At 37.8% G+C, this 23,909-nt stretch overlaps 1 protein-coding gene across 1 annotated transcript in view; it reads right to left on the reverse strand.

The window, feature by feature from the left end:
* Positions 1-2,370: 2,370 nt before the first annotated feature.
* LOC140162417 (ubiquitin carboxyl-terminal hydrolase MINDY-3-like) overlaps positions 2,371-23,909 on the reverse strand; it is a 34,036-nt gene continuing 12,497 nt past the window's right edge. Inside the window, exons 2-12 of the mRNA XM_072185644.1 lie at positions 22,232-22,375; positions 20,851-21,046; positions 19,180-19,294; positions 18,315-18,388; positions 17,100-17,179; positions 16,407-16,477; positions 15,111-15,191; positions 14,230-14,375; positions 13,453-13,540; positions 6,072-6,146; positions 2,371-5,046 (exon numbers count right to left, since the gene is read on the reverse strand). Coding sequence (XP_072041745.1) covers positions 4,897-5,046; positions 6,072-6,146; positions 13,453-13,540; positions 14,230-14,375; positions 15,111-15,191; positions 16,407-16,477; positions 17,100-17,179; positions 18,315-18,388; positions 19,180-19,294; positions 20,851-21,046; positions 22,232-22,375 — 1,220 coding nt within the window. The 3' untranslated portion in view covers positions 2,371-4,896. The remainder of the gene's footprint in view (positions 5,047-6,071; positions 6,147-13,452; positions 13,541-14,229; positions 14,376-15,110; positions 15,192-16,406; positions 16,478-17,099; positions 17,180-18,314; positions 18,389-19,179; positions 19,295-20,850; positions 21,047-22,231; positions 22,376-23,909) is intronic.

Below are 23,909 nucleotides of genomic sequence, written 5' to 3' on the forward strand. Positions count from 1 at the left end.
AACATGGTATTTGACACCACTGGAAGCAACAGAGTCTAGCATGTGACATCAGCCTGTGACCATTCAGCAACACCTAGGCGTGCACTCCTGTGGTCAGGTTGTGTAGGCATCACATTGGTGAAATTATACTCATATGTTCAATGACTTAAAGATTGAGGTCTCAAAGTTGCCTGATGTTTCTCTTTTATTGCGATTTCACAAGTACTTTGAATTACTGCCATAAAAGAGTGATCGGCGTCTTTACTTAGTTGAACCTTTCCCCATACAGAAAGCACTCGGAAGATGATAGAAGCTTGGCATGCTTGGAGACTTTGGAGAGCTAGTGCTCATGAAACCTTAACCCCAAATTAGGCCTTCAAAAGATGATCATCAAGAGTTTGTGGAATATGTCTTCTATTTTTAGGTGGCAAGGACAAAGTGAACTTGAGGCTACCCAGAGCCTCGCCCCGAGCACTGCACAAAGCATGTTTAATGGCCAAGCTTATATGATGCCATAAAGATCCATCTGGTGGAATCTCAAACTTCCCCAAGGAATAATTACAACAAGACAACAATTGCCAAGAGTGAGGGACTTAGTGATATTTGCTACCCTTATCTATAGCAGCTTGTGGTGGTTTACATGCAAGTCTGCTGTCAATGCACCATGGAATGACTTGAAACTGTACCACTGTCTGTTTAAAATGTATGAGGCCGTAGATCCTGTAGTTTCAAGAAGTGAAATCAGAGCTTTCCAAAGGCATCTCTGCACCTCAATGCAGAGATGGTACCACATGCACTCTTCAGTAGTGTTGTACCGAAAGAGGAGAAACAAGCACTAGCTGTCAGACTCTTGGCTGTTAGGCCTCAGGAAGTAATGCATTTTCAAAGTGATCATTATGGTACTGGGTTTGGGAAGCCCAAATTTCCCAAATGCATAGACCAGTGTACTACCCTTGCTGATCTAGGCAACTAAGATTCATGGTTCACAAAAGATTACAAGTTTTACAAAATAGACCATGAGTTTCTCACAAAGAATGTTAAAAGCTGGCCTAACTTTGGTGCATACCAAGCATCTGCTCATAATGTTGATTTGAATGTGATAAACAAGACTTATGTCAAACCTTCGGAAGCGGAAATCTGAAGAGAAATACATGTATGACATTAAAGTATCAAACATGCAAAAAGCAAGCAGTCAACCGTGAAGCTTCCTTTTTAAAGTTAGTGTTCAGCAGCATAGTTAGTACCATTTCTGACATTGTTCTGCCTTTGGGCGTAAAGTTCTGTGACTTCAGCATAAATTCATGTAGTTGTTTTGCCATATATTACTGTGTACATGAAGCTCCAGTGAAATATAGCATAAGGCAGCTATTGGTAACTATGTACTTTATATTGCCCAAAGCTGCTCTGCATTTATGAATTAGGACTCTGAAAAACTCTCAGAAACTATGGACAAGGTAGTTATGCAGAATGAATCATAAAGCAGCTATCATTTTCTACATAAATATATTGCATTCCAAATAGCTGCCTTTTGCGTTTAGTGCTACAGTAGCAAAGTACTTTTGAACGGCCTGTGGGACCCCTAGACAATGATCGATTTCAACCAAATTTCACATGAGGGGTTCTTTTAGGAAGTGGAACACTATAGGGGTAGGTAGAAGTTCAATGCTTACATTTTTGAAAATTAGGGGGCTACGTATGCACCCTAGTGACTACGACTATATAGTTTTTGATTATATATAGTTTGATCAACTCGTGATCGGCGGAATAATATCGAAATATTTTATGTTGAGGATGGCTTGTGCAATCTCGCCACAAGTATTATTCTACATTATATAAAACACATAATATAGACCAGCCATGGCAACTATGTCACTCTTACTGTGGTCTACTTTTTAGCGTAGTGGCAAAAGCCTAACAATTCCCAACCGATTACAAGCTGATCAAACTATAGTCAAGCCCTTGGAATATTTCTAAATTATGTGCGGGTACCTGCTAGTGGTCTGTAATAAATAAAGATGCAACATAATAATAATAATAAATATTATCAAATGCGACAGGTACTCAAACTCAGAATTCTAAAATAAGCAAACACAAAATATATCTCTTTAAATGTTCTTAAAACAAGTTATAACTTATAAGACGTTTGCAAATTTTAAATTGCAAACGTTACCAAAATATTTTTAAAACATTTTTCAAAAACTTTTCAAAAAACTTTTTATGAAATTCCAATTTTGGTCTTGCAAGGTCAGGTAAATGTTAAAATGTTCTGTATCAAGTTTTTTCAAATGTTGTCCAAAAGTTCTTGCATAATATTTTTTTGGAAAAAAGAACTTTAAAGTCCGTTGTCAACAATTCAGTAACTTTAGGTTATTCCAGTTGAAATCCATACACCCTTATGGAAGACATGACCTTAATCTGCCACACAGGGGGTGTAGGTTTCAAATGAAGTCACCCATTCAATAATAATAATCAGAGGGAGGATGCTGTGCTTGAAGCAAAAAATTAAACATGTTTCACAATTACAGAGAAACTCTCATAGTTTTGTACACTTTTAAAGATGTTTCCTGACTATGGATTATTTCAGTTGAAATTCATACACCTCCTACATAAATCATGGAAGACATAAATTAATCTCCCACACAGGGGTGTAAATTTCAAATCGAGTCACTCATTCAGGTAACCTCCATTTGAAATTCACACTCCCTGTGTGGAAGATTCAGGCCATGTCTTCCATAGGGTGTGTATGGATTTCAACTGTAATTGCTCAATGTTAACAGATGGAAAAAACAATACTACAACAATAGCATGTGATTGTCAGATAATTGTACAAATAAATAAAATAATTACTGCCAAGATTATTGTCACTATGTGAAAGAATTATACAAAGTGATTCAGAACTGGAAATAAAATAGAATTAAACACACAGAATGACACAAAGTTGCAACTACTTATGGTGGCTATTTACTCATTTGAGGCCTATCATGGACCTTCTTTGTTGGTTTGTTTACTTGGTTGATTAAACCACACTTTGGTCAATCAGTCATTGAATAATCAATATGAGGTATCCATATGAAACAGACCTGGACAGATGTTTAACTGTATTGGGCTATTCCATTAAAAATCCACACTACCCATGTGGAAATTTTTTGAAATATCTTCCACAGGGTGAGTATGAATTTCAAATGGAATGGACACATTAGGCAGCTTCATTTGAAACTCACCCTCCCTCAGTGGAAGATTCAGGTTGAATCTTTCTCAGAGGGTGTATGATATTCATATGGAGCTGCCTAATGTGCTCATTCCATTTGAAATACATACTCCCTCTGTGGAAGATATTTCAAAAATCTTCCACAGGGGTAGTGTGGATTTTAAATGGAATAGCCCATCGTGATCCAGATTGACCTCAATTTATAAGCATCATGTTAGTGGAAGGGTATAAAAATATAAATGTGCAAATCTATGGGAAACTTTGCAGACTTGTGATGCTACAGCTTTGCGGAAAAAATACAGGGTGTATCAAAATAATCGGTACTGGATAAAGTTTCTATGCAGAATGCAATGAACACCAATGGGCTATTCCAGTTGAATCCATTATACACCCCCCGATGGAAGACATGTTCTTATTCGCCCACATAGGGGGTGTAGATTTCAAATGGAATCACCCATTCAGGTAAACCCATTTGAAATTCACACTCCTTAGGTAGAAGATAAGGTCATGTCTTCAATAGGGGATGTATGGATTTCAACTAGAATCGACCAATATCTTGACTGACGTTTAGGCAAGACACTCAATTAGGTGCCGAGTAAGGTATCGGTGTACTGCTGGGGATGGTGGTGTTTAACTGGGGACATAACGGTCCAAAAGGGTTTAAATCCTGCACAAGATTGGACCCCACATATGGATATAATGCTGCACCAAACTGGAAACAGCACTGATCACTGAACTTGTGTACCCCACACAAAACAAGATCTACATGTAATAAAATAGAATGATTAAGATGTAATCCATGTCTTGTGCAGTTTAATCTTGTTTTGAGTCAAGTTTGGGATGCCGGATCACCAATGAAAGCATTATCGTCCTCAGCGGTACACCAATAGCTTTATCAGCACTAACTGGATGTCTTGTCTTATCTTGCCATGTTTTGAATCTGCCCAAGGCGGGGTTCTTACTGGAAAGGAAGGTATGTGGATGTGCGGCAGATGTCCACTGCACATTTCAGGATTTTCGGTATAACTTTGGGTCCCAATTTGTTTGGTGTTTTTTTTTTCAAAAGTTTCTCCAAAAATCTGGAAAAAGTGTAGATTCTTCAATGTTTTTTACAATTTTTTTTTCAGATTTGAGCAAATATTTTAACGTAATTTGGAACAGGAACAATAGAAAATTAGTATATGTGTCTCTTTTTCATTAAATTTGGTGTGATTGGGCAGGAAAAACCTCCTATATGTTTGTGGCCCCTGAACACATTCAAAACTGCCAACTGGTTGCATAGGAGATTTTGCTTTAAACATGTTCAAGGGCCAATAACCCATAGGAGGTTTTTCCTGCCCAACGACGGTATGCTTTCAGAGTCCCAACCGCACATCCCTACCCCGAGAAGATATCTTACTCTTCCCATAATCCTTTGCAACATGAGACATCACCTTATTTCATCATGTGACACTCCCATACTTTGTACAGGTACCCTTTGTTTTCATTTTGAGAATGGACTGACTAAACATGGATCGATAGAGCTAAGAAATAAACACATTTGGCAAGATCTGGATGTGTTCTATTCATTGAGGTACAATTCATCACTATCTACGTACCCTTGCAGCACTAAATAGCAGATCAGTACAGGAAATGGGAGAAATGCATTGTGGGAAGTGTAAGATATTTTCTCTATGTTTGCACCAAGTTCTTGGTTAGGGCTGTTGACATCAAATAATGGATGGATTAACACTGTTGGTCCATTCCACTTCAAATGTTGGCCATTTTGTGCGTAGACATGATTTCAATGGAGTTGCTTCGCTTAGACATTCTAGCTCCCCGGGGTTGGGGACTGACGCTCGACCCGTGATGAAGGATACCTATAATGAGCAAAAAAAAAATGCATCATGTCACGATGTGATTGCTTTTAATTAGTCATGCTTTTTAAAAGTCGACAGGTCTGGTCTACATTGTAGATACAAAATCTGATTGGATAATCGCATGATTTTGGGTGTCGTCTCACAGGCAGTAAAAAAAAAAGCGCAGTGATTTATAGTGCGCTATGCACAGGCACAACGCCTAGACGTTGATCCACAAGCCTCAGCACACTTTACAGGTTGTCGCTGACCACTACGGCCCCACATCATTCCACAAACCATTTAACAACAATACAGGGACTTTGCTGCTTCAAGAGTGCACACCCTTGACATTCCACAGCTCCCCGAGTTTTGTACAGGTTACAACGAGACAATTAGCAGTAAGTTCCTTGTCCAGGGGTATTTCAAGCTAACTCAATTTTTCCACGAGAGAGTAGTAGGCACCGCCAGGGTTCGAACCTGCAACCTCTTGCACCATAGTTGAACGCCTTATCGATTGAGCTAACTCCCTAAGCCATCATAAGTATAAGTGACACGCTTGTCCAGGTACATTGTATGTCTATGTAGCATGTTGGCGGTGTAGGCAAAGTGTGTAATACACACACGCTACTGCAATACGCACAACTGAAGACTTGAGTTGTAAACAAGGTTTGTTCATTTTAGAATAAGGGGAGTTTTTATGAAGGTAACTTAATTTTTGCTACATAAAATAGTTTCTAGTAAGTCAAATGATTATCATAGAGTATACCTGCTGCACAGTTCCTTTTCTCTCTGTGGGAAAGCAAATAACAGGGAAAGTCCAAAAAGTTTTCCCACCTGAATTGCATAATCAAAATAAAAAGTTGTGAACAAATCTGCGTGGTAGGCAGGTACATATACTATGATGCTATGCAGTTGGACTTTAATCAATTTATTTGGGGGATTGAAACTGCCAATTCGGGGTCAAAAATTTGAAAACAAGCAAAAACAATTTGAGGGGGTGTAACTTCATTTGCGGAGGTCAGAAGCTTATAGAGCAAAACACCTACCTTATTTTGAGGGCAAGATCTTTTAAGTCCATTATAATGATATACTGTGAAGTGTTCTGGTATTAATCTATCGGGCTGTAAATGAGAAAAACAGAAAATAAATAAATTAATGACCTTTAACCCCAATTCTATGTACACCCTATCGATTGCAGGATCTTTTAAGTCCATTATAATGATATACTGGCCTTAAAGCCATATTATAACATTTGCTGAGGAGAACGCCCTCAAAAAAATTTTAAATTCTGGTGTTTACACAAATGTAATGTACTTTAGTCAATAAAGATACTCTGCAAAAATCAAGACTTTAGGTGCAGTAGTTTTGTCAAAAATAAACCGCTGGAACCATCGTTACCAATATTAGTCGAACACGTATGCACAGTACGTACACGGCGTGCGGGATACACATACACACACACCCAGAGGATCGTACTGTATTACAACCATGGGAGTAACATGCATGGGCGCTAGTAGTAAATTCCAATTTTCTAAGCTTTACCTCACTTGTTCGGCTAAAATTAAAAGGGGACGTCTCTGACAGTAAAAGCTAACATTTTATGGAAAATAAATACTAATCTATTTTAACAGAAATGTTATAATATGGCTTTAATCTATCTACCTGGCTGTAAATGAGAAAAACAGAATATAATAAATGACATTTGACCCCAATGCTAGTACACTCTATATAGTGCAGGATCTTTTAAGTCCATCATAATGATTAAAATGTTCTGCTATTTGATCTATTTGGCTGTATGGAGAAGGAAAATGACAATAAAAGTAAAGTGAAAGTTCACTTCTTGAGCTTACCCATGCTAGTAATTCAACATTTTGTTTAACATAAGTAAATGCTGAATGAGGTTATAAGCAGCATTTTGTTTGTAGAAACAAAGAATTATATTATGCAACATGTTTGACATAGGGTAAATACGCCTATTCTCGGTCACTTAAGAAACAACCCGCTCTATTTCTTGCGTAAATGATTATAAAAGTTAGCTATATGGGCACGCGCATTCCACACAACACCCCGTTTAACATAGCCTGCGTGACATCTGCCATTGAACTTGTATAGGAAGCATAAGGTCAAAAGGTCAAAGTTGGCGACAACTCCTATTCTCGGTCACTAAACTCCTATTCTCGGTCACCGCATAGTTTTTCTATACCTATTCTCGGTCACTCTCTTTTGGAAGCCTGGTTGATCGGTATGATGCGGTTTTGATAACTAAAACCCATAATAAAATATGTGTGCAGTATTCTCAGATATATTGACAAGGAGCGATCCTTTCAAAACGGTTTATTGGCAAAAATTTTCGTACCATCCGATCGGGGTCCGAGGTGGTCCTATTTTGTGGGAGCGCACAGCGGAATGCGGTGGCACGCCCGACTAGTCCAGGAGCAAGATCACACAAGGCCCTAAATAAGGAGTTCTTTCACCCCCACTACATACAAGGTTTGACACCATAGGTAGTTAGTATGGACCCTCTAGATCACTGCTAAGTAGGTAGTGGTCTCAAATTGTGGTAACCCTTTTTTTACAGGTCATTTTATATATGGACGTATAATCACATAAAATCACAAAAAATAGGGCAAAATTAAGGGGTAGGGGAGATATAAATTCCCATAACCCAACTTTTACTTATAATAATGAATTTAATTTGGTATGACTATGTAGCTAATTGATTGTTCTAACTTTCTAGTATTATTTGAAAGCAAACCTAGGTTTCATTAGATCATGATTGGAAGTGGCCAGTCCATACACTAGTGGAAAATCAGATTTTTCACAACAATGCGTAGGGTGGGTGTTTTTATGGCACTGGTTTCAAATTTTACTATTGTGCCAATTTCTATTTTCAAAATTAATTAAGTTCCATTTTTTAATTTTGTTTTTAATATCAAGCATATCTAGGCAAACATTGATGTTCTGGTTCAAATATTTATATAAGTGCATGTTGGGGTGCATGTTGGTTTGTGTTGTGTAGGTTTGGGGTAGGTGGGGTGTGTATGGGGGTGTGGGGGTGGGTGTGTATAGGGTTCAGGGTTGGGGTGTTTTACGTGTCTTAATATGTCACTCAGCTGAACTATATAAGTTCCATTAACAAAATTTGTTTGGTAAGTTACCATTCATGTAATATTTTGAATATTAATATGTGAGGGGTGAGATCAACCACTGCTTGTCAGGAAATTAGACAGAAAAATAAATGTAAAAAATAGTTACTTTTCCACATGTAGCAGCGTGTGTAACAATATTAAGGGGTAGGGGAAATAAAAACCATCATAACTCAACTTCAACTCATGATAATGAATTCATTTTGGAATTAATATGTAGCTAATTGATTGTTCAAATGTTTTAGTATTATTTAAAAGCAAAACAAACATTATTTGTCAGGTAGATAGACATAAAATGTGAGAAAAGGTTAATATTTCATGTATAACCATGTCAAATATGGTATTATTAAGGGTTAGGGGAAATAAAAACCACCATAACTCAACCTTTACTCATAATAATGAATTCATTTTGGTATCAACATGTAGCTAATTGATTGTTTTAACTTTCCAATATTATTTTTAACAGAAAAACCATCAGGTCTACATAAAGTGCGAAAAAATGTTAATTTTCCAATGTGTAACAGTGTAAAATATGACAATATTAAGGGGTAGGGGATGTACAATGTTTATTCATTATAATTTATTCATTTTGGCATCAATACATAGCTATTTGGTTCTTGTAATCTTTTAAAGCAAAATGACCATTAGTTGTTAGTTGTATAGACTTAATAATGTAAAAAATATCAATTTTTCAAGTGTAGAAGCGTAAAATATGACAATATTAAGTTGTAAGTTTACATACAAATCACCAAAACACAGGACTTACTGATGAAAATGAATTCATTTTGGTAACAATATGTAGCTAATTGATAGTTCCAACTTTCTAGTATTATTTTAAAAGCAATTAAACCATTAGTTGTCAGCTATATAGATAGACATAAAATATACGAAAATGTTAATATTCCATGTCTAACAGCGTAAAATATGACAATATTAAAGGTGAACCTCATTGAAAATAAAGTTATATATCAATGGAAAGCTTATGATGTCAGGAAGCAGAAAAGAATATTTTTATTTGCATAGCGTACCAGGCTAGACATAATCTCCATGCAAAGATTGGATATTGGCACCCCCCCCCTAAATTACAAAACGAAATCGTTCAAATTGGGCGCTTTCGTTGATGACGTCAGCCCAGGGACACACAGTTACTTCCGGGGTTGATTGTAAACACAATGTTCGTGTATTACTGTGGCATGCATCGGGCCAATGCACGAATTCAGTCATTGTCAACTTACTTTACATGAAAAATATCTTCAATAAAATAAGAATAACATGAAGGAAATATCATGATCAAATTAAGAATGAAGTTCCTGAATAAAGTGTGTGGATTTAAAAATGGGAAAAGAGCCGGGGTGATTTGGGATAGGCCAAGCCATCCACGATATGCATAGGGAATATTACAGTAAAGCACGAAGAGCGAAGATTCGCCGATCCGAAGAACCGGAATGAAAACAGATTACAAAAAAAATAACTGCTAGTGCTACCAGTTCAGATCGTCACACCAAGTTGAGATGAACTTATCACAATGAGAAAATGAAGGAATATAATAAGGTACATGTACAGGATTTTTTAATTATTTCTTAGCTTTACAACCGGTCATGTATGATAGGCGAACTCGTATAAGATACATACGGGATGAGCTCAGTGACTGACTGAGTCTCACTACGCCGAGTGTTCAGTATCCGCGACTGTACTGTACTTGCAGACAAAATGACCAATTTGATATTTACATTCTGATATTTCCAACTTAATGCTACTTCATCAGCAAAATTTATTCCTGTAAATGTTCCAAATATAAGGGAACGATTGATCAAATTTGCTGAAACACCCCATGAAACACAGAGGACGAAGCCCCGATGCGAGTCGCTGTGTTTGTGCATATCCGTCCCTGCACTTCAGCACCAATTTACGCATCGTGTTCGGTAATCCATAAAACATGAATGTTTCACGTTTTCAGTACCGTACACTGATTGTACTATTATTAAAGAATCAAGACACAAGTGACAATATTTTAATTTTATTCAGATTTCAGAATTCCATCAAATAACGGTCTACTAAGCCTAAATTATATTTATTTTATAATAAAGTATCTGCCCGAGTATCTGTTTCTTTCAATCGCGATTGTGTGGAAAGAATGTATTACCGCAATACGCTAAATATGAAAACCTTTATATGGGCTGGATTTGATGAAATCGGCGGTTTTTATTAATTTTTGGATTACTGCAAGGCGATATTTTTTAATCAGACATTTTACAATGAATCAAGAATATATAGGGAATGTCACAAACAAGTATTTAATTTGTTATTCGATCATGTTTATTCAGTCCATGACATGAACGGTAGCAGCAAGCATTTGCGCATGGGATTGATCCCAGCGCGAAATTCAAACTCAATTGCCCAGTTATACCCAGCCAGTTATGACTGATTTTGTCAAAAATTTACGGAAAATTTAATTCTATTATTTCTAATATATATAGAAGGAACCAGCAACTTGAAGATTTCAAATTTCAAGCTTTATTGTGAAAATCAGACTTGCCGGGCAGCTTGCAAAGTACAGGAAGCAAGTCTTGTTTACACGTTTCGAGTAAGATCACGTGACTGCGAACCCTGAGCTTACGCCACGAGCATTCCCAAGGTCATAGACGATTGATTTGGGTGCTTTTTGGCGCCTTTAAAAAGACCAAAAATTCAATCATTTTTTTAATTTTTCAGCTTTATTGGCCATCAAAAAAATCGGAAAAAATATTTTTTAATATCCTGACATCATAAGCTTTCCATTGATATATAACTTTATTTTCAATGAGGTTCACCTTTAAGGGATAGGGGACATTCAAATCACCAAAACTCAAGTTTTGCGGATGAAAATGAATTCATTTTGGTATCAATATGTAGCTATTTGATTGTTCTCATTTTCTAGCATTATTTTAAAAGCCTTTAAACCATTAGTTGTCAGGTAGTTAAACATAATATATGAGAAATATGTTAATATTCCATATCTAACAACGTAAAATATGACAATATTAAGGGGTAGGGGACATACAAATCACGAAAAACTCAAGTTTTGCTGATGAAAATGAATTCATTTTGGTATCAATATGTAGCTAATTGGTTGTTCTAACTTTCTAGTAATTATTTTAAAAGTAATAAAACCATTAGTTGTCAGGTAGATAGAAATAAAATGTGAAAAAAGGGTTAATTTCCATGTGTAGCAACATAAAATAATAACAATATTAAGGGTAGGGGACATACAAATCACCAAAACTAACGCGTTTTACTGATGAAAATGAATTCATTTTGGTATCAATACCACTGCAGATCGATCAGTGGCGTAACTACGGGGGGGGGGAGGGACCTTAGGGGCCGCCATTTTTGCGCTACGGGCACCTAAACAGCGCCCTCACGAATTTCAGCCGACAATTTCGCCTCCTTACCAGTCCCGGCCTTGATATTATTCCGACAGCCTGTCACTAATTCACAATCGATTTGAAACATTTTTTGAATAGATTTTTAATGTTGAGGTCCTACTCTGTTGTTCCCATAAAAACAAGCACGATTCACTTGAATTTAGTACCCACGAGAGGCTGATACATTTTGCTCAGGCGCTAGTTTTAACGGAACTATACAAGGTTACACTAAATGCGGAAGGATTTAGTGTTGTGCCCCCTTGAAGAATAGCACAATAGCGCTAATAGCACGCTATAAGGTCGAGGTCATTTTTAAGAATAGCACAATAGCGCTAATAGCACCCCTCCAAGTGTACAAGAATTCAAAAAAAACATTATTGCGATAATAACGCGCTATATGCCCCCTAAGGCCAAAACAATTTCCAGAGCACAATAGCACTAATAGCACGCTATGAGGCCTAACCATTTTAAGAATAGCACCATAGCGCTAATAGCAAGCTATAAGGTCTAACCATAAGAATAGCACAACAGCGCTAATAACACCCCTCCAAGTAATAGGAGAACTCAAAAATAGCATAACCATGATAACTGCGCTAATAATATATTAACATTTAAAGCTATTTTTAATGTCCCTAATGGGTTTTTTCTAAGTCCTCAAAAAATAACACTGTCAATTGCACAAATAGCACACCCATGAAAATAGCTGTGCTATTTGTGCTAACATGTATCTAAAGTAATGACTAAATTGCGCTAATAGCACGTGTAGGCCCGAGGAGATAGTGTATGTTATCTGCGCAAGTCAGTTATAAGCGCCTTTCTCGGACCAGGGCAGGAACCATTTTGCCGACAGAAATGTGACATTGTTGACCCAATTTTCCGACCGAAAAAGCTCGAAAATACGACAGGGTAGGGATGGGTAAGGGGTAGAGGAGGGAGGGCGGGCGGTCACAAATAATTTCTCCTCGCTCATTTGTATTCGACAAATGGCTATAGGCCTGCTGAGCAAAATGCAACACTTCTCATGTGCTCATGCATGATCATTTGTAGGACACATGGCAACAACAATGTCAACATAGCTCATACTAGGGAACACTGACCGAGAATAGGAATGCCAACGGAATTGTATGCCTATTCTCGGACACCCCTGTTTCTATGGGAATTTACATAAACACAACACCAATCATTTGCTATGGTGTTATTTACGATGCAGATGGATCAACTTGTTAAAATTACAGCTTTAAAATGCATGTACAATTTCGCATCACTGATTATATTACAATATCACCTCTTAAATGGCGTCATTATTTTTTTTAAATGCTGATATTTCAGGTCACCATACCATCTCAAAATCTATCTTTTGAGGTGAACTGTGCTGCCGTGATATTAAAAAGTCACCAAAACCTGCAGCACCGGTGCGGCTAAATGATTCGATTCGGAAGACACGGCTGAAATTAAAGCAACGATCGTCAGCGGTTGTTCAATACGCTAACTGACCGAGAATAGGCGTGTGACCGAGAATAGGCGTATTGACCCTATGCTGATATTGTGCACTTTAACAATGGGAGAAAATTGGAACTTTTTGCATTTATTCCAGTCCTGGGGTGAGATTCAACAAATACATCCCAAGATATATTTTAATATAAGCTGTAACAACCTCCCTATACTGAGTGCTGTAGAACAATGTGCCGTGACCACAGCCACCTGGGGATGCAGTGGCTACACACTGGCTGACCAAGTAGCGGACTACATACATTTTGTGTATAATCTAGAACAGCAAGGAAGGTATTTTAAACTTGGGATGTACTCAAATCCGTTGGATGGCCTTGGGCGCTGGGTGTACATTATGATTCCATAAAACCTCTCCCCTGATTTCTTACCTCATCTGCAAAGAATTCCGCCATGAAAGCATTGAGTAAAATGATGCCAAATTCATCAGGATCTAGTTTCTTTCTCATTATGTCCACACTGAAATAAGAGAAGGGGAAACACAAGTTAATTGGGCCATAAAAAATAAAAAATCTACGAGATCCGTGTGCACAAGTAAGTGAAATTGGATTTGTCGCATACACCTATGCATTGGGCCTTTCTTTCAGTTGTCAAAAAAAATTAATTAATTAACAGTTCAGCTGTGAAGCGGTAAAATGAAAGTGGGGAAAAATGTAATTTAAGTGCTTTGTAAACACTATGCACTTTTAAAAGACCTTCTTATATTGTAAGCAGTCAAGTTAGCTCAATCGATAAGGCGTTCGACTATGGTGTGAGAGGTTGCGGGTTCGAACCCTGGTGGTGCCTAGTACGCTCTCGTGGAAAATAATTGAGTTAGCTTGAAATTCCCCTGGAAAAGGAACTTACTGCTAATTTGTCTCTTTGTAACCCGTACGAAACTCGGGGAGCTGATCCTGGTTGCAATGGTTATTTGTGGAATGTCAAGGGGGTGCGCTCTTGAAGCAGCAAAGTCCCTGATTTGTTGTTTAATGGCTTATGGAATGATGTGGGCCGTAGTGGTCAGCGACACCCTGTAAAGTGTGCTGAGGCTTGTGGATCAACATCTATGCGTTGTGCCTGTGCGTAGCGCACTATAAATCACTGCGCTAAACAAGCTTCTTGTATTAAACCAACAAATTATGTACAATAAAATATAAACAAGTACTTACTATTCTGGTAATGAAAATAGCTCTAATGTAGCAAGAACATCGCCTAATAATACAGCCTGGATAAACCCTGAGCCCTCCGTGTCATAACTGCTAAATATTCTACGAGCCGTCTCCCATTTGGATTCCGGTGCTACTAATGATAGTTCCTGTGGATGCAGATAAATGTGACACGATCAAGGGAAATGAGTCGGATGTCGCTAATATTGATTTTGAGATATTGGCAAAGAAAGTGTTTTAATTCTTTTGTTTGATATTGTTTTCAGCGATTGATAAATTGATGTAACTTTGCAAAGAAAAGTCGTATCAACATGGAGTTTTCAGTTTCTGAAAGCTCTAAATGTTCTCTTTAGAAACTTATGTAAAACTCATTTTCGACCACGGTCGACATGTGACTCATTCCCCTTGATCATGTCACAAATGTAAATACATGTAATGTCAGAATTTAAGCAAAAAAAATGAGCTAGATCATCATTTGGGCAAAAAAATTAAATTCAATTTGCAGCATTGATGAAGTTAAATTTGCATAAGCCTACAAATCCGACGCGAATCAATGTGTGTAGCAGTTCGTTTGTGGCAATTCATGGAACAATCCGCCCTCATTAACGGGTAATGATGGGACTTATCCTGTATGCGCATAGTCTGTATCTCTTTAGTTTATGGAAAGACCATCAGTGCAGTACAATGTAATAACTGCCTTATGTAAGACACCTATTGTTTGCAGCACAACCCCCTCAATGTGAATTGCTGATTTTCTGTATTACTTTCCTGATGGCCTCTAAGCCCACCAAAGGCATCACATATACACGTAGTTGGGGTTATAGATCAAATTTAAGTAAATTGATTGAAATATTACAAATGGTAGCTATACCCATTTAACGTACCTGTGTAAAGAAGACTGTAAGGTGTGTTTCACTGCCTAACACCCATATAGGACACCTAGGATTCTTCATATAACTACCAACCTGTGAGTGGGGACAAAAGATGAAATGTACAATAACGAAAGTGTTAAAGTTGTAGAACAAAAAAATGTTTGATTGGCATAAAATAAAAAAAATCAGGGCAGGTAGGTAGGGTTTTTTTACACACACTTTTAAAGCTGTAAATTGCATTTGTGCTATCATTTTCATGACGCTAAATTTATACAGTGAGCAATGGGAGATTATTTGAAGTCACTGTATAATTGTACATGCACACAATCACAAAAATTGACCAAAATTCAACAGCACATATTGAGTCTTAAGGTTGGGCATTTTAAATAAACCTGACGTCACCACTGGATTCGGAAGGTAATTTCCATTCGAAATATGTATACTTTTATACACTTAAGATGAACAATTTAGAAGCAAAAGGCTCAAATGTTTTCCATAATTCCATGGTTCCGACCAACCTTAAGTTGAAATATTTCGTGTAAAGACACAATTGATCTCTCTTTTTTTAACTTACTTCATGCTCTTTACAATGACAAGATTTTTAACTTACAATAGAGAGCTATAAAGGACTTTGAACTTTATGAGCCTGCCTACCATTATAGAGACGTCAGCGTGACGTCATATGCCGCCATCTTGTGGGTACACGCTGTGAAGGTCGTTCGATCTCCATGCGTAAGCAGCAAAATCACCGCGTTGATGCGCGGTAACAGCTGTGTGGCAAGCTGCGCCCTGCACGTAGTGTCCGACGCATTAACACACAGATCATTTGTACCCACAAGATGGCGAAAGGCTGACGGCCTCTATTGAAGACATGACAATAATCTCCTACACAGTGAGTGCAGATTTCAAATGGAGTCACCTATTCAGGTAGTTCCATTTGACATTCACACTCCCTGTGTGGGAGATTAAATTCATATCTGCCATAGGGAAGAATGGATTTCAAATGGAATAGCCCTTTGCACCCTTGCTTTAAATATGGAATAGTTTTGCAACAAAAGACAGAAACAATATTAACCCCCCTGAGCACTACCTGCCAACCTAACATTGCCTCTGATTGGTAAATTACATTATATCTTTACTTTAATCACCAATCAGAATGGAGCTTTGCAAATATTTCACCCCAATTTTTTTGCGTGGTGAAATTATTCTAACCATATTGCTGATTGGTCGAATTGATAATGAAAACTTCTTTTTGGCCAATCAGCAGGTATTTCTCATAGGGTTAACAACTCACAACTGATAACATACCTCACAATATCTCAAATTTTCTAACAATGTTAGAAATCCTATGTTGCCTTGTTCTGTGACTCCCTTCATCCCTGATGATTCAAAAAGAGGAAAAGGAGAAAAAACATCACCGATCAATCAATATCAGGTCCAGCATATTCGCGCCCTCTCCAACTAAACAAACACAAAATGCTGTGCCTAAATACGTGAGCATGGCACCCTGGGTTGTTTTAAGCATCTTGCTGAAGGGGTATATTCCATTTTTTTGTACCCTTTCAATTGTGAATTTTTCATCTGAAGGGGTATAAAATATTGCCCAGAGGGTATTTTGCTTTTATTTCAACAATGTGTGTCTCAATTTTATTGCATTGTTGACCCATTTTTTTCCCACCAGGATACTCAAGAATCTAAAAAGTGTGTGTGTGTGGGGGGGATGATGAGGACCGAAAATTTACGATAGTAAATACCATTTATTACTACTGACTTGTGTCTCTTGACTAAACCCATAAAATTGTAAAATTTTGGGACTCTCGAGTGGTTGCAGTTGAGTGGTGGGCTCCAAAAGTGAGTGGTGGGCTCTGGTGCCCACCACCGACCACTGTATATAGCTACAACCCTGGAGCTTAATTCTGGCAAGCCCAGTGCCAATCATATGCCATACAGCCTTAGCGGGAAGACTGGTCACAAATGTATTCCAGTTAGGTTTCTACTTACTCAATCCTGCTACTTCTTTTTCGTCGTCAAAGACGTGTGACACGGCCCTGCCAGTTAGCATTAGATTAATCAGACTTTGGCTGTAAGGAGAAAGGGGATAGGTTCCATTAAAGGAGTGTTTCGTGATCCTAGCATCCTCTTTTTATGACAATTTTTCAGTACATATCCACTAAAAGCCTATTGATAAAATTGAAAGGGGATAGGTTCCATTAAAGGAGTGTTTCGTGATCCTAGCATCCTCTTTTTATGACCATTTTCAGTACATATCCACGAAAAAAGCCTATTCCCAAAATTTCAGTTGATTCCGATTTTGCGTTTGCGAGTTAGGCATGATTATGTGTATTACACTGCTCCATAGACAATGCGTTGTAATTTCGTTCTGGTGCACCAGAACGAAATTCAAATTTCACGATATCTTTGCAAAACTAATTAATCTGCAAGAAATATTTTGTACATAAACATTATGTAGCCAGAGGTTTCCAGTGATATAAAAATCTCAACTTTTTTTGAGAAAAGTGGGGGATGAGGCTGTGGATCACGAAATGCCCCTTTAATATTGAAAGAAGATGATATCTGGTGCCATCTGCAGCTACAGGACAAGTAAAAAAAAAGTACAATAGAGAAAAGAATCCATTTTTATTTAAGAACCGAGTTGAACCTTTTAGGTTTTAAAACATTTTATAAATAACATATCTATTAGTGATCTTGTGTGACAAAATCAAGGAATCAGTATTTACCGTTTTGTTTTTATGACACATTTTATAGTGATACCCAATTTTAATGTTTGTCCAAGAGATATCTAAAATTTGAATGTCAGCCCACTCTGTAAAGGTAGATTTGGAACAACTGCCATTTTCTTAACCTCACTGGCACTGAAATTAAATGGAGCACCCAATGTGTTATTGCCCTTGGTCATGTTTAAGGAGAAGAAACATTATTTGTTGTTATTTTCATTTTCTCTTTACTTTAAAGATGTTTATTCTCTATCAAAAACACATAAATTTGTAGGCGGGTGTTAAAGCTAGTAGTGACCTCTAAGAAGTACTCATGACCCACATTGTGAAGCCCTGGGTTAACCAATTGTCTATCTCCTATCCATATCGTTGAGGCTTGGTAAAAGTCACATTGCGATATCAAAAATAATATCGCCAGGTGCAATATCATAAATGCTTATTCTCCATTATTTGAAAAATAACCAAAGCAAGAAGTCCTTACCTGCCATGTCCATATATACCATCAATTAGCGGTTCACTAGAATCTTCTACTTCCACCTTAATACTATCCAATCCCTATTGAAAAAAAGCAAACATTTTGCAAATTATTTTCATGATGTTATTTATTTTAAAGTTTCAATAATAACTATTTTCTTTGCCAATTGTGCTTCAGTATGTTACAATACATTCCTCATTTACTTGGAGTAACCTTTACTTTTGTAAAGATATTATTATCAACTGACTAACGGGCTCACAGGCTTCACACTATGCAGTTAGGAAGAGATCAATAATAGAGAATTCTGTTACCTATGTCAGATAATGGTTGAGATCCAACGATCTTTAACCTTTTCCCAATGCGCCAATATAATATGGAATTAGTATAGCTACACACCAGGCCTCAAAATAAGATGGGCCCCTCAGGCCAGGTGCTCTTAAAAATAAGGGGCCCAAACTTTCCATACCAAAAGTAACACACATATAAACTTAAATTAGTCAGACCGGGAAGGCCGTCACAAACTTATTGGTGTCTTATCTCAAGACCAGCGAGGAACTTCAGAATCACTTTGCCTCAATACAAATGCTATTTGGTAGAATTCATAAGTTTGGTGAGGAATATATAAATTTTGCAGGTTTTTATTTTGAAACAATTACATTACAATATAATTGAACTATTCCAGTTGAGATCCAAAACACCCCTATGAAAGACATCATCTTAACCTTAACATATGGAGTGTAAATTTCAAACTGGTTACCTGAATGGGTGACTCCATTTGAAATCTACACCCCTTGTGTGAGAGATTATAAAGGTCATGTTTTCCATAAGGGGCGTATGTATTTTGACTGGAATAGCCCATTCCATGTCTTACCTTAGTCAACAAGACTGAATATAGAAACAGTAATACACCTCCATCATTAGTGAACATATGATAGGATGCTTGGAGTGCACTGTGTACTTCTTCTACAGAGTTATAGGATTGTAACCTGCAAAATGGAGAAGAAATTGAATTAGGCAATGATATCTTAAAAGTAAATTTTTCAACAAATATTATAATGAGGAAAATTATGATGCCTCTCTGGTAGCTTAGATTCATGAGTTTCATATACTTAATTACTTCTAATTATTCCACACAATTTTTAATTTGTTTTTACAGAGTCTTAAATCATATCATGGGGGTTACTTGTTCAAAAAAGTAAAAAACATGCAAGTATTTAAGTAGGTATTTTAGTGAGTAGGTATTTTAAGTGAGTACAGGTATGTGGGATGCATGATGCTTTAATTGCTTACTAATACACATTACCATTACAAACCTTAATGAGCTATGGAAAGTGTTATGATCAGTGGGTGGTTCCTGTCCACCCTGAACAATGTTTTCTGTTACCGTACTGGGTTCTCTGTCAGCACACTGTGTAGTTGGTGTGTGGGGTGGGGTGTGTGTGTGTGTGTGGGGGGGGGGGGGGGGGGGGTGGGGGGGATGGGGTGTTTGTATGCATTATATTTTCATTGCATACACATTACCATACTAACCTTAATGAGCTATGGAAAGTGTTATGATCAGTGGGTGGTTCCTGTCCACCCTGTGCAATGTTTTCTATCACTGGGTTCTCTGTCATCATACTCACATAGTAAGTGTGGGGGTATGGGTGGGTTGGGGTGTGTGTGTGTGGGGGGGGGGGGGTGTTTGTATGCATGATGCTTTCTTTGCTTACACATTACCATACTAACCTTAATGAGCTATGGAAAGTGTTATGATCAGTGGGTGGTTCCTGTCCACCCTGTGCAATGTTTTCTAGCACTGGGTTCTATGTCACCACACTCTGTTGTTAATGTGGGTGCCTGTGTATGCATGATACTTTCTTTGCTTACACATTACCATACAAACCTTAATGAACTATGGAAAGTGTTATGATCAGTGGGTGGTTCCTGTCCACCCTGTGCAATGTTTTCTAGCACTGGGTTCTATGTCACCACACTCTGTTGTTAATGTGGGTGTGTGTGTATGCATTATACTTTCTTTGCTTACACATTATCATACTAACCTTAATGAGCTATGGAAAGTGTTATGATCAGTGGGTGGTTCCTGTCCACCCTGTGCAATGTTTTCTATCACTGGGTTCTCTGTCATCACACTCTGTAGTTGCGGTGGGGTGGGGGTGTGTGTGCATGGGGGATGGGGTGTGTTTGTATGCATGATACTTTTATTGCTTACACATTATCATACTAACCTTAATGAGCTATGGAAAGTGTTATGATCAGTGGGTGGTTCTTGTCCACCCTGTGCAATGTTTTCTATCACTGGGTTCTATGTCACCACACTCTGTTGTTAATGTGGGTGTGTGTGTATGCATTATACTTTCTTTGCTTACACATTATCATACTAACCTTAATGAGCTATGGAAAGTGTTATGATCAGTGGGTGGTTCCTGTCCACCCTGTGCAATGTTTTCTATCACTGGGTTCTATGTCACCACACTCTGTTGTTAATGTGGGTGTGTGTGTATGCATTATACTTTCTTTGCTTACACATTATCATACTAACCTTAATGAGCTATGGAAAGCGTTATGATCAGTGGGTGGTTCCTGTCCACCCTGTGCAATGTTTTCTATCACTGGGTTCTCTGTCATCACACTCTGTTGTTTGTCGGCTTGCAGTATCAATGTGAACTCATTGCTTGTAGAGACGTTGCTGAGAACCTCCGTCATGGCCTCTAAGAGTAGCTCTCGCCTCCGTTCAGCTGCAATTGAACAAGTCAAACAAAACATTAGAAGATTATTATGGTTACCCATCAATCTTGAGGGCAAATGACCATTGAACACATCAATTATAACAAACACAGTTATGGAGGCATCATTAGATTTCTTAAAACTTATGCCCTCAATCTTGTTTGAAGTTCGATTTTTACATACATGTATGGTATGCAACCTTAATAGTTGGGATATTAGTCATCATCTGGAATAGTCATAAGTTAAGCTTAAATTTGCATTTTCAGTGGGTTGCATCTATGCAAGTCAACATGAACCTGCTATCTCATCTATCAATCGGGCCTCATGTACATTGTATCACATGGCAACGTGCACTATACGCATTGCTAATAGCACAGTATGATATGGTAAATTCTTTGAGGTGTGGAAGCACCCCTTTATGTTTCGTATTTTCCCAATGGCAATTCCCATATATGTTTGTCAATTTCTGATTGTCAGCGATTTGTTGCAATTCAGGCTCCATAGCATCCCGGTACATTCCGACCCCGAACTGTAAGTACATGTACCAGGTATGCTCTTTGTCAATTTGCAATTGATAACCTTCTATTTTGAAATGGCTTTAAGTCTAGTATTTTAGGTGAAAGACTTCAAATATCTCGGAGCCTGGATGGCTAGCACAGAGCATGATGTCAAAACACGCAAGGTGGCCGCTTGGAGAGCATGCAACAGCCTAAGCAAGATCTGGAAGTCTGCTCTGCCAAAGAATTTCAAACTGCGGGTCTTCAGTGCAAATACAGTGGAGTCGATGTCTGTGTTAACATATGGATGTGAAGCCTGGACCATAACTCCCCAAGCTATCTAAAGAGCTGGATGGCTGTTACACCCGTATGCTTAGGGCACTGAGTGTACAACATCCATTGGAGGCAGCACATAAGCAGCAAAGAGCTGTATGGAGACCTCCCAAGGCTCTCAGAGAAGATCAGAGAAATGAGAACACGCTTCGCTGGCCACTGCATGGAACAAGAAACATGTATGTAGATGCACTCAAGTAAGACACAGGACTGGAAGCATCTGACTTGGGAACGGCGATGCAGGACAGGAGGGTATGGAGAGCTGTCGTAGTTCGGGAAAACCACCCGAAATAAGCAAGCAAGCAAGCTAGTATTTTCGGATGCGACACATGCCCTGTACTGCCTGGAACATTCTATACCACTTACCATCAATTTGCTGCCAGTGTTCAACTTGAGGTTCTTGAAACAGAAGATTCTTCAAGATATAACCTTGCAATGGAGCAATGATAGCACATGGTCCTCCTTCATTCTGTAGTAGCGCGGCAGGCTCATCTTCACTGAATATAAACCCTGGAATTAAGAAATATACAAATTGTATTTAATTAGATACAAATTGCATTTGTGAGTTAATGCATTTCATGATTTAGCATCCTCTTTTTAGTTTTTCATGTGATCTATATATTCAGGAAAAAACTTGTTTCCAAATATCACTTGATTCAGACAATCTGCATGTTTCCACTGGGCACACCGTATTTCCCATTATGCTTTGCAGTACCATAATAGAACTGAATGTGCCATAGAAAATGTACACAAAATCCCAACTTTAAGGGGGTACTACACCCCTCGATAAATTTGTGTCTATTTTTGAATTTTTCTCAAAAACTAATAACACAGTGGTAACAAAAGTTATGTATATTATAGGGGCAAGGAATCCAATTACTACACTGGAATTTCAGTGACCCAAGACAAGCGGTTTGTTATTTATGACCAGAAATGAGGTACCACTAGGATGTACCTGGTTTCCTATCATGGTGTTATTTTGTAGCTATATAAGTGCCCTAACAGACCTCCAAAGGAGAATTGTTTATCAGCTAAGATAGTGGAGTTAGAGTTGTTTGAGTTCAGAATGACCGAGGTGGTGGATGAGGCGGTGGCGGATGAGGCGGTGGCGGTATGTGCAAAGTCTATGGGAAATAAAGATTTTGTGTGTGTGCGTTGAATCAACTGATCATATCTTTGCATCCATATGGGCTACAGACATGGTTAAGAGCTCTTTTGAAAGATTATTAATTCTGCTAATTGTTTTAGTCTATAAAATGCTAACTTTTATGTACAAAACTACCCGTTTTCATATTAAACACTGTAGTAAGTAATGCGGATGTCTTCAAAATCTAAAAGTTGCTGTAAATTTTTAATTACTTATCCTATCATAGTCAAAGTTTACATTTTCTGAGAGGAAATTTGATGAGGAATCTAAATATGGACAAGGTTACTTTTTTTGTATGGGTTAGGGGTAAAATGTTTCAGTTCAAAATATGTTGAATTGTAAAAAAATTTGAACATATTTTGGGACACCCTGTATTCCGAGATTACCAAACAGCTGTGATTTGTTTTCTTCCAGAGTCAGTAGGCTCCCCCTAACCTCTAACCAAATCAATGTTGTTATATTCAGTTTATAACTGCAAGTTAGTAATAAGCAATGCATTAAATGACCCATTTTTTATTTGGATTTTTTTTATTCCACCCTGTATAACTTCAAGGTCACCCTGTACAGTGAGTTGAAATGTGTATATTTAAATTGCTTTTGCCTTCAGCTTTCCAAAAATGTATACTTTTGATAGTTTAGGGTTGATAGTTGTGGAGATATTCTAATTTGAAACTTGATTGGTGTAAAAATTCATAATATTTGTGATGTAGGCCTAACGCCAAAGGCCAACCGTACCCTTGGATTTGTTCGTAGAAACTTAAAACCATGTAGCAGGCGCATCAAGCGATTAACATAACTCTTATTAGACCTATTCTTGAGTATGGAGCCGCTATATGGGACCCATATAATATACTCAAATTCTCATTGATAAGCTCGAATCTATTCAGAGGAGAGCTG

The sequence above is a fragment of the Amphiura filiformis genome, chromosome 10, assembly GCF_039555335.1.
Source record: "Amphiura filiformis chromosome 10, Afil_fr2py, whole genome shotgun sequence".
NCBI lineage: Eukaryota > Metazoa > Echinodermata > Ophiuroidea > Amphilepidida > Amphiuridae > Amphiura > Amphiura filiformis.